Genomic DNA, 9816 nt, shown 5'->3' with positions numbered 1-9816 from the left:
GCCCCCAGAGGAAGCGGTGCCGGGCGACGGGGTGATTGCGGTGTCCCCCCCCCCCCCCCCCCCCCGACTACTCCCTTCCTTTCCCCTTCTCGCAAACCGTTCTAAAAATCGCGGAGAAAAACCATGCTGCGTGTCGAGAGAAGCGTCTCTTCTTGTGCGACGCTTCTCTCTCTCTTTCTCTCTCTCTCTCAAGAATCAACACACCTCATAAACTGTGCCGAAGCCACCACGGCCGACCAGCTTTTCGATGGCGAAGGTTCTTGCGAATTTTCCGTTTTCGAGGATTTTGAGGAGTGCTGAGCGCGCTGGAATGCCGGGAGAGACGGGAGGCGACAACGACGACACACACAGGCTGAGCGAGTCTCCGGAGGTGGCTCCCGTGTCGTCCTCGAGGCTGTGTGTGTCGAGACGTTGATGCCTCACGAGGCTCTCCCCGTCTTGCTCGTCCCCACTCTCCGCCTGCCCCTGCTCCTCCAAGTCTGCCTCCACGCCACCTTGCTGCTGCATCGCTGGCTGCGCTTGAGAAGAAGGCACGAGGGGAGGCTCAGGCGCGTCGCGTGGAGGGCTAGCCGCGAGAGGCAAGCCTCCTCCTGCAGGGAAGCAGCTGCCCCCTCCTCCTCCTCCCCCCGCCGCCGCTGCTTTCGCCGCACCCTCCGGGGTAGACGCCGCCGGTGAGGGAGCTTCTTCCGACTGCTGCCAGCTGCTCTCCCGCTTCTGCTGCAGCTGCTGCAGTCGCTGCAGGTCGGCGAAGGGCAGAGGAGAGACGCCCACGTCGAGGATCCAGGCTCGTCGTTGTCGAGCGGCGCTCAGCAGAATCTCCTCGAGCGAGGCACACGATCTTCCAACGCGTCTGAAGGCAGCAGGCTCGGCAGTCCCCTCTTGGGGAGCTCTCATGGGAAGCGGTCGCACCCACCAAGGAGCTCCTGTCTCTGCCGCACCGACGGGATATCGCGCAGACGAAGGGACGGAGCTGTCGCCTGTGGCTGCTGCCGTCCTTAGGAGGGGAACGGGAGGGGTGTCTTCGCCAAACTGGCGAGGAGAGACGGAGGGCAGAGACAGCCCAACTGCCTCTGAACTCCCCTGCTGCTGAAACCAAGGATTGTCACCCGCATCCACAGTTCCCCGTCTTTGCAGAGGACTAGGCAGACGCTGATGCTGCAGCTCTCTCGGCAGCTGCTCCTGCGCGTTGGTGCACAGAGAAAACTCCTCTCGGCGCCACTGAGGCGTCGACAGATGGAAGGACGAACTCGCCAGCTTCTTCGCTGCCCCACGTCTCTTGGTGAGCCGCCGCTTGTGACGGCTTCCACGCCGCTCCTCCTCCCCAGCGCTGCACGCCTTCCAGCTGCTCCTGCTGCTGCTGCTCCTGCTCCTGCTGCTGCTGCTGCTGCTGCTCTTACTCGCCGCGAGATTCCGCCGTAGACGCGTCGACAGAATCGGAGAGACGAATGTAATGCCTGTCCGCAATAAGCGCCGTGTGTCGCCGCGTCCTTTTCGCATCCTCGTGCCTTCTACGCCGGCTCTACTCGCCCTCTCGGAGCGCGTGTTGCTGCTGTCGCTGCTGCTGCTGTCGCTGCTGCTGCTGTCGCTCCTGCTGCTCTTGCTGCTCCTGCTGCTGTCGCTGCTGCTGCTTCGGCAGCTCCAAATGATGTCTCCCGAGGCTCCTCTCCCCGGAAAGACTGCATGCGCAGCAAGGGATGGCGAGGCGCTGGACTCTAGTTCGTTATGGGGAAGAAGCAACGGTCTGCAGCTCATAAGACCGCTGCTCCTGCTGTCTCCGGTGCTGCGCAGTTGCTGCTGCTGCTGCTGCGTTTGCAGCACCCGTCTTAGCCAGCGTTGCAAATGCCGCCATCGCTTGACAAGTCCTCTCGCGAAGGCTTGTCTGCTGAGCCAAGCGCGGAGAGAAAGCATCACGGAGACGGCGGCGAAGACACACCCGAACCACAAAACAGCAGGTAGCGTCTCTGCAGCATCCGCAGACTGCGTTTCCCCGTCCTCATCCTGTTTCTGCTGCTGCTGCCGCTGCTGCTGCCGCTGCTGCTGCTGCCGCTGCTGCTGCGGCGTTTCGCTCAGACGGTGCTGCTGATGAAGCGAGCGGCTGCGATAGTGACGCCACGGGTGGTGCTGCTGCAGCTGCAAGGAGGTCGGGAGCGCCTGCTGCCACTGCTGTTGTTGCTGCTGTTTGCTGCCCAAATCCGTGTGGAAGACGCGCTGCACCCATCGCTTCAGGATGCCTAGCACGGGAGACATGATGGGGTTGAAGGGCCGAGGCAGGGGGTGGTCGAAAGGGAGCTGCTGCTGCTGCTGCTGCTGCTGCTGCTGCTGCTGCTGCCGCTGCTGCTGCTCCAAATGAGGCCACCAGGGGGTCCTCTCGCCTTCAGTCTCTCGCGAGACAGTGGAGGGAAGCTGCTGCCTGCCGCCGAGCCTCTGCTCTTGTGCCGTGGGGAGCAGAGACGGCTGCCACCCCGGAGGCGCCTCGAGAGGCAGAGGCGCCTTCCCGTACAGCGGCGCAGAAGCTGCCGGTGCGACTGCCAGAGCCTCGACGAGAGCAGCATCCGCCGCCCTCGTCGAGGTTTCTAGCGCGTACTTCGACGGGGTCCACTGCAGAGAACGGGGAGGCAGCACCTCCTGCAGGAGGCACATCGACTGCAGCGGCACCAACTGCTGCTGCTGCTGGGGAGCCGACAGCAGCGGAGGGGGCAGCAGCGAGGAGACGTAAAAGGGGACGGCAGTGGTGTTGGCAGTATCCGCTGCTGAAGCCGCTGCTCCCCGCCAAGGATCAGGAGGCAGTGGCAGTCCCTGCGCAGCAAACGACACGCATAACACCTCGAAGAAAAACAGCTGCGCTGACTCTCACGGCGCTGCAGCGAGGGCGCCTGTCTCTCTGTGACGCCGATTCAAGCAAAGCACTCGCAGAGCCCTTTCTCCCCCTTCTCCCCCCTCCTCCGCTCGAGTTTAGTCGCAGCGCCTGCTCCAGCGTTTCCTACGGCTCCCCACATACCGAAGGGCGCCTCTGGCGAGTCACGAATTGCAGCGTATAGGCAGTGGGATTCTCCGGCAGCTCCCGCTGCTGCCACAGCGAATCTTGCTGCTGCTGCTGCTGCAGAGGCGACGTGACCGCATACACAGCAGCAATTGGCGCAGGAAACTTCAAAAATAAAGGCGCCGCTGCAGCGGGATTGTCTGTGGCTGCAGCAGTCGCCGAGGGATGCCGCTGCAGCATGTACAGCAAGTCCCCTTCCGCCCTGAGCGACGCCTTCAGTGTCTCTGCCACGCGCACTTCCTCGACGTCTCGAGGCGGCTCAGGAAGACCTCCAAAGCCACTCACGTCGATCCACGAGAAACCCCACCTGCAGATAAACACCGTCCCCACCACCATCGTTCCACCACAGAAAGAGAGAGAGAGAAAGAGCGTCGCGCAGGCAAATCATCCGCACAAGAGTCTATGCGTCAAAGAACGTGTTTCCATGCACCCCCCACGGCGCTTAAGGTCTGCATGCACGAGACTGACAACGAATCGCGGCTGCGCGAAAGAAAGCCGCAGGCAGCAGCAGACACGCGCTGCTCGCGTCGTTTCAACGGGCAGATGCGGATGCCCTTCATCGAGCAAATCGCGCCGTGTGCATCGCAATGAGCCGTGAAAACGCAAACTCCGACAAACACACACACGCACGCTGAACGAACGCTCACAGCGAAGAAGAAACAAACGTACACACAAATACACGGCAAGCTGCTTACAGACGTTCGTGTGTGAGCGCATCAACAGCCCACAGCTGCCAGATGCTCTGCGCCAGAAGCAGCTGCTGCCTGCCTGCTGCCTCCCTTCCTCCTCCTTCACCAAGAAACGGAGCAAGTCCTTCAACTGGTCGCCGTTCGTTCCTCAAAGCCTCGAGCTGCTCGCCTTGAATGTCAGCGCCCTACAGCATCATCACAAGAAGCAGCATCATCACAAGAAGCAGCATCATCACAAGAAGCAGCAGCATCACAAGAAGCAGCATCATCACAAGAAGCAGCAGCATCACAAGAAGCAGCAGCATCACAAGAAGCAGCATCATCACAAGAAGCAGCATCATCACAAGAAGCAGCAGGTGCAAGACTATGGCAAAAAGTTTTGCAAGGCGCTTTCTACGGCGATGGCGCCTGCAGTACAGGTAGGACGCCAGCAGTTGCTCGCCAGCGTCTTGACGATCTCGCAGCGCAAGCAGCAGCATGAGCAGCATGAGCAGCACAAGCAGCAGCAGCAGCATGAGCAGCACAAGCAGCAGCAGCAGCATGAGCAGCACGAGCAGCGGCTCTCTTTGTGTGAAGGGCAGCATACAGTTGCAAGATCAAGAGCTCGCACGCGAGCCTCCTTGCGCCCAACAAAGTAAACTCCAGGAAAAAGCGGCGCTTTGAAGGGTAGCCGATTAACGACTTGAGGGACGGTGACTTGCAGTGCCTGCAAAAAAAAAAATCCAGATTTTTGACTCCCCACGTAGCTCTGATGTGAGGAAACGCAGCTTCTCCCGTCTCGACACTGGAAGCGTAGCGTGGCGCGACCTACTGCGTTTTTTCGAGCCACAGTCGACTACGGCGAAGTGTGCAGCAGCCTCAAGACGCTCCCCTCTGTTCCCCCCTTGCTTTCGCTCTAACAAAGAAGAAGCAGCGTGTCGCTCCCTGAGAAGCCTTGCTACCCTCCCCATATAGACCGCCTAGCGCGCCAAGGCTCCGACAGGCGAAAGGGAGGACATACCACCATAGTGCCGTCAGGCTCGATCAGGTAGAGTCTGCCGTCGTATCCAGGCAGCAATCTCCGCATACGACTCGGAGAAGCAGCTTCGCGAGAGCCGTGGGAAGCAGCTGCTGCGGCAGCGGCAGTTGCTGCTGCGGCTGCGCTGGCAGGAGAAACAAGGTTGGTGTGTACTGCCTCTTGTTGGGCAGCTCCCAAGACAACACAGCCACTGCACGCTGTCAGCCCTGTTGCCGTAGCCACCGCGTCTTCTGTACCATTCGGCAGAGAGGGAGGAGCGACGGCAACAGCAGCAGTAGCAGCAGTAGCAGCAGAACCAGGAGTAGCCGAAGCACTGTCGAAGGGGGGGTGCTGCAGGTGTCTGCCTTCCCCCTGAAAGTCTTCCTCTGCTCTGGGCACGAAAGAAGTGCTCGACAACTCAGACGCGGCAGAACCAGCGCCGCCAGTGTCTACGCCGATGCCGCTGTGGATCTCCTCGCCAGCCTCGCCGTTCCTTGTGTCTCTCTTGCTGCTACTGTTGCTAGCGCCGTTGGTGGAGGAGGCAGTCGTCGTTGTCGTTGTCGTGTCAGCAACGTAGGCAGCAGCTAGAGGGCTTCCAAGATGTCTTTGCCACTTGAAGGATCCCCCCGTAGAGACACGGAAGATGTCTCCTGTAGTTGCGAGCACGATGAGGCTTTCTGCCCCCGAAAGAGGATTACCCACAGCCTCTGCTGCGAAGCCACTGTTTCTGCCGCCTCCATACTCAAACCGCTCCGAGTCGTTGCTGCCGCTGCTGCCCCCGCTGTCGATCGTATCCGTCTCAGACGAGAGAGAAGCAAGAGACAGCGGAGGTGACGCAATCAGTTCTTCCTCCGGAGAGGCGTGCGGAAACCACTGCTGCTGCGCTTGGTGCTGCATCTGCCGCTGCTCAAGCCGTCGACGATACGGCAGCAAATCCTCACTTGAAGCCTCTAGCCCTTCGCTGCTGCTGCTGCTGCTGCTGCTGTGGTGGTGGTGATCTGCCTCTTCGAGCTTCTCAGAATCATCGTCGAAGGCAGCAGCAGCAGCAGCAGCCTGCCCCGCTGACGTTCTGTAGGCTGTATCCGCAGCAGCAGACAGCTGCAGGGAGCTCAGAGCTGCAGCAGCAGCCGCAGACGCCGCTGCTGCACCGCGCTGCTGCCGCCATGCTGCTGCTGCATGCAATCCGGTTGTGGGCTGCTGCCTTCTCCAGCCCCTATTGCGAGAAGGCCTGCTGCTGCTGCTGCTGCTGCTGCTGCTGCTGTGACTCCTACTACTGCCGCTGCTGCTGCTGCTGCTGTTTCCATCGGGGTGTCGGCTGCTGCGCTGCAGCGATCGGCGAGAAGCCTTCAACCTGCTGGAGCTAGAGCTCGCGCCATTACGCCCCTCCACATCTCTAGGAAGCTTCCTCCTACCCATTCTCGTCTGCTGCTTCCTGCTGCTGCTGCTGCTGCTTGCCTGAGACATGTGTGGGGTTGCCGCAAGGCACTGCCTTGCCTTGCACTGCGGAACGAAGCGTGCAGCAGACATACACTGCCCCTGCGGCAGTGGCAGCCGCCTCTGCTGCTGGCGTTGCTGCTGGCGCTGCTGCTGTCGCTGCTGCTGCTGCTGCTCTTCTTCTGCTTCCTCTTCCCCCCAACTCGCCGCTGCGACCCCTTGCTGCTGCAGCGGCTGCTCCTTTCCCGACAGCTCCGCAGCAGCAGCAGCCACCGCTGCACTCAATTCCACTACGTAATTCTCTTCTCCGTGATTCTCCCCGACATTAGAGGGAGACACAGCCGCATCGTCACGCGAGGTTCCGCTGCGACGCTGCCTCCGACGTGAGGATCGATGCAAATCGAGAGGCACCACAACCCCCCCGTGCTGCAGCAGCAGCTTGTGCTGCCGTTGCTGCTGCTTCTGCGCTTCACTCGTCACATCCGCTGAGAAGGAGGCTGCCTCCACGAGGTGCTGCAGAGGAGGGCTCAGCTGCTGCCGCTCCTGAGGCTGCTGCAGCAGCAGCTGCTGCAGAAAGTATTGCTTCCACTGCAGCCGCTGCTGCTGCTGGTCTCGTCTGCTGCGACGTGCTCCCCCCCTGCTGCTGCCGAGAAGTTGACTCTTGTAGGCTTTGGCTGCTCTATGCGGTGCTGAGTTTGCCAACTGTGTCTCAGACGCTGCAGGATGAGGTCTGCGCCGCTCCGAATGCTGGAGATGCTGCTCCTGCTGCAGCTGGCGCTGCTGCAGCAGCAGCAGCTGCTTCTGAAGTCGTGCGTTGAGCAGCTGCTGTTGATGCTGCTGCATCTGCAGCTGCTGCAGCTGCTGCACGATCTGCTCTCTCTGAGCGGCATCCCCACTAGGCTCCTGCCGCTTCTGCAGCAGCCTCTCCTGCTGCTCTTCACGCTGCTCTGACCGCTCCAGTGTATCGTCTTCGGAGGAGGGGATCTCTGGAAGTCCAACTGCCATCTCGGAAGACACGGAAAACGCCTCTGACTTGCCTTTCACCGCTGAAGAAAGCGCTGCCTCGGGGAGACTATCCGAGACAGCAGCCACTGCCGCGAAGTCGCTTTCGCCAGCACTCCTGAGATCCGTGAAGGCTGCAGAAAACGATGCTCTGATGAGGCTTAGATCTGCATACGTCGCGCTGCTGCCGCGCAAAGGCAGGCTTTCTCTCGAAGGCACAGACGAATTGCTGAGGAGGGCGCCAGATCCAACGGCAGCCGTCGTCGGAGATTCTGCTGCAGTTGCTGCTGCAGCAGCAAAATCAAAGCAGAGAACAACACCAAAGAGGAGAAACACCCAAGGAAGCCGTGTGCACCTACGCACTCCTAAGAACTTGCAACTGACGCCGTTGTTGCCGCTATTCTTGCTGCTCTTTCTCTTGCTCTTTCTCTTGCTGCTCTTGCTTCTATTGCTGCTCTTGCTTCTATTGCTGCTCTTGCTGCTCTTGCTGCTCTTGCTGCTCTTGCTGCTGCTTGTGTAGAAGGACCTGGCGCTGCCCTCCGTGCACCTGGCGATTTCGCGTTGGTGCGCAGCATAAAAGCAAAATCTGAAGGCTGCTGCTGCAGCTGCAATAATGCGTCTTGTATAACTCGGAGTATTCTGAGAGACTCGTGTTGTAGGCAGGCCGCATTGGTAGGAGGCACTCGAAGGGGTCATTGCTTGAGAGTTTCCTTCGGTGCTGCTACGCCTGCTGCTGCAGCTGCTGCTCTCGCCGCCTTTGCTGCTGCTGCTGCATGCGGAGATCGCACGGGCTGCCGCTGCCTCTGCAGCCGCAAATCGCGGGAGACTCCAACAGCTGCTGCTGCTGTCACAGCACGCTGTTAGAACGGAACGGTGATACTGCATCGCATCCTTACAGCGCAGTAGCAGCCTCAGTCACTCTTCAGCCACTGCTGCTGCTCTAGCTGCTGCAACGGCGGTTCTGGCTGCCGTCAAGGCTGAGTTCAGGAAGCTCCCACGACGTGCTCCCGCCAGCAGCAGCAGCGCAGGCTGCTCATACACGCCTCTGTACACCTCACCAGGCCTTTGCGCTTCTACTGCACCTGCCACTACTGCTGCAGGTTGGCTCCTGTGGCTTAGGTAAGCCAACCGAGGCACACCGCCTCTGAGTGCTTTTGTCGCTGAGGGATGCCTCAACGCATATAGAATAGAGTGCTGCTGGCTGTATCCCAGCAGCAATAAAGCCTGCTGCGGGTGCTGAGGAAGAAGACCGCGGCGAGTAGCAACTGCATGCAGCAGCAGCGCCAGCAGCAGCAGCAGCAACGGCAGCAGCAGCAACGGCAGCAGCAGCAACGGCAGCCGCCAGACGCGGGTTGCTGCAACAGCAGCTACCTACACAGAGGGTCGTGTTGCTGCAGCAGCAGCAGCAGCAAAACGAAAAGAAATCGTGGAATATGACAGACAGAGAGACACAGAAAGAGCCAGCTACTGCAGGTGCTGCCGTAGCTGCTGTTACTGCTGCTGCTGCTGCTGCTGCTGCCTCGCGCTGTACATACCCCGCCGCCGAACCAACGGCCTACAGCGGAAGCTTCCTGAGGCTGCTTGCCTGCGCGTTTTGCGATTTAAAAGGTCCAACAATATGCAAAAAGCCTTGCATTCAGTCTTTATAACGCGTCGATTTACACACTACAGCGTTTGCTTTAGGCGTTTCTTCGCTGCTGCTGCTGCTGGAGGGAATGCCGTGGTGCCTGGCCCTTAAGAGCTGGAGAGTCTCTTCTGGCATGGCTGCATGCACTGCTGCAGCGAAAGGGCTTCCTCCGTAGATCAGTGCCGCGCAGACAAAAGCCTATGGATTTTGATTTATGGCGTAGGCATGAGTTTCTCCTCCTGTACCACCCTCACCCAGCCACTCAAACAGCTGCTGCTTCAATCGCTTTCGCCGCTGCAGTGTGGTCTGCTCTCATCTTGGTCTTGAGGGGCAGAGAACTGTGAGAGGCGTGCTTGGAGCAGCCGTGCTCAGAGCAGCCTTGTACAGCTGGCTGCCACTCGGCTTTGGCGTGCCTCTTCTTCTTGTAGGCGCAGAATCTGCTGCCCTTAAATAGAGGCAGCGTGTCTTGTACCAGCACAAGGTAGCAGCCATCGCGCCTCTTCCGCATCGGTGGGAACTGCGCACTGCAGAATGCAGCGGGCTGTGCTGTCCTCTCATCAGAGGCTGTGCGCTTCGCTTTCATCGAGTTGGACGTGCAGCGGCGTGTCTGTTCCCTCAACGAGGTGCAGCAGCAGCATTAGCAGCAGTAGTAGCAGCAGTAGCAGCAGTAGCATTAGCAGCAGCATTGGCATTGGTAAGGCAGTCTTTGGCAAGAAAGTCTTTCGTGCACTTCACAGTGGTAGCAGGAGCTTATTTGGCACTGGCCTTGTTGCCTTACGAAGCTCCCAAAGCGCTTCAGGCTTTGCCATTACTACACCGGTAGAACTGAAGTCAGAGGCATCCAGATTCCAACAGACGGTAAGCTTCGCTTCTGCTCCGAGTTTTCCCTCTGCTGCAGCTCGACGCCACTCTTGAGACATACCTCGCACTTACATACTCCCTCCCCAACAACCCCCCGTAATAACCCCTTGCCCTTTTACCTCTACCCTCCATATCTTTCTGACCCTCTCTCTCTTCCTCCTCTGCT

General features: G+C 59.8%; 1 protein-coding gene across 1 annotated transcript; it reads left to right on the top strand.

Moving 5' to 3' along the window:
- Positions 1–713: 713 nt before the first annotated feature.
- LOC113147063 (ice-structuring glycoprotein-like) lies at positions 714–9018 on the top strand (the record flags this gene model as incomplete). The annotated part of the gene is given in 14 exon segments (XM_026336265.1): positions 714–731; positions 1143–1212; positions 1538–1635; positions 1689–1739; positions 1953–2073; positions 2290–2496; positions 2957–3075; positions 3962–4085; positions 4224–4299; positions 5431–5516; positions 5937–6097; positions 6694–6769; positions 8441–8457; positions 9013–9018. Coding segments are annotated over 14 exon segments (1230 nt in total), but the record flags the coding sequence as incomplete, so codon positions are not given.
- Between the last annotated feature and the right edge of the window lie 798 nt (positions 9019–9816).

This window comes from Cyclospora cayetanensis, unplaced genomic scaffold (genome assembly GCF_002999335.1).
Source record: "Cyclospora cayetanensis isolate NF1_C8 unplaced genomic scaffold, CcayRef3 CcayRef3_contig_119, whole genome shotgun sequence".
In the NCBI taxonomy this organism is placed as follows: domain Eukaryota; phylum Apicomplexa; class Conoidasida; order Eucoccidiorida; family Eimeriidae; genus Cyclospora; species Cyclospora cayetanensis.
The sequence above is the reverse complement of the archived record's forward strand: the minus strand, read 5'-3'. Positions and strand labels throughout refer to the sequence as shown.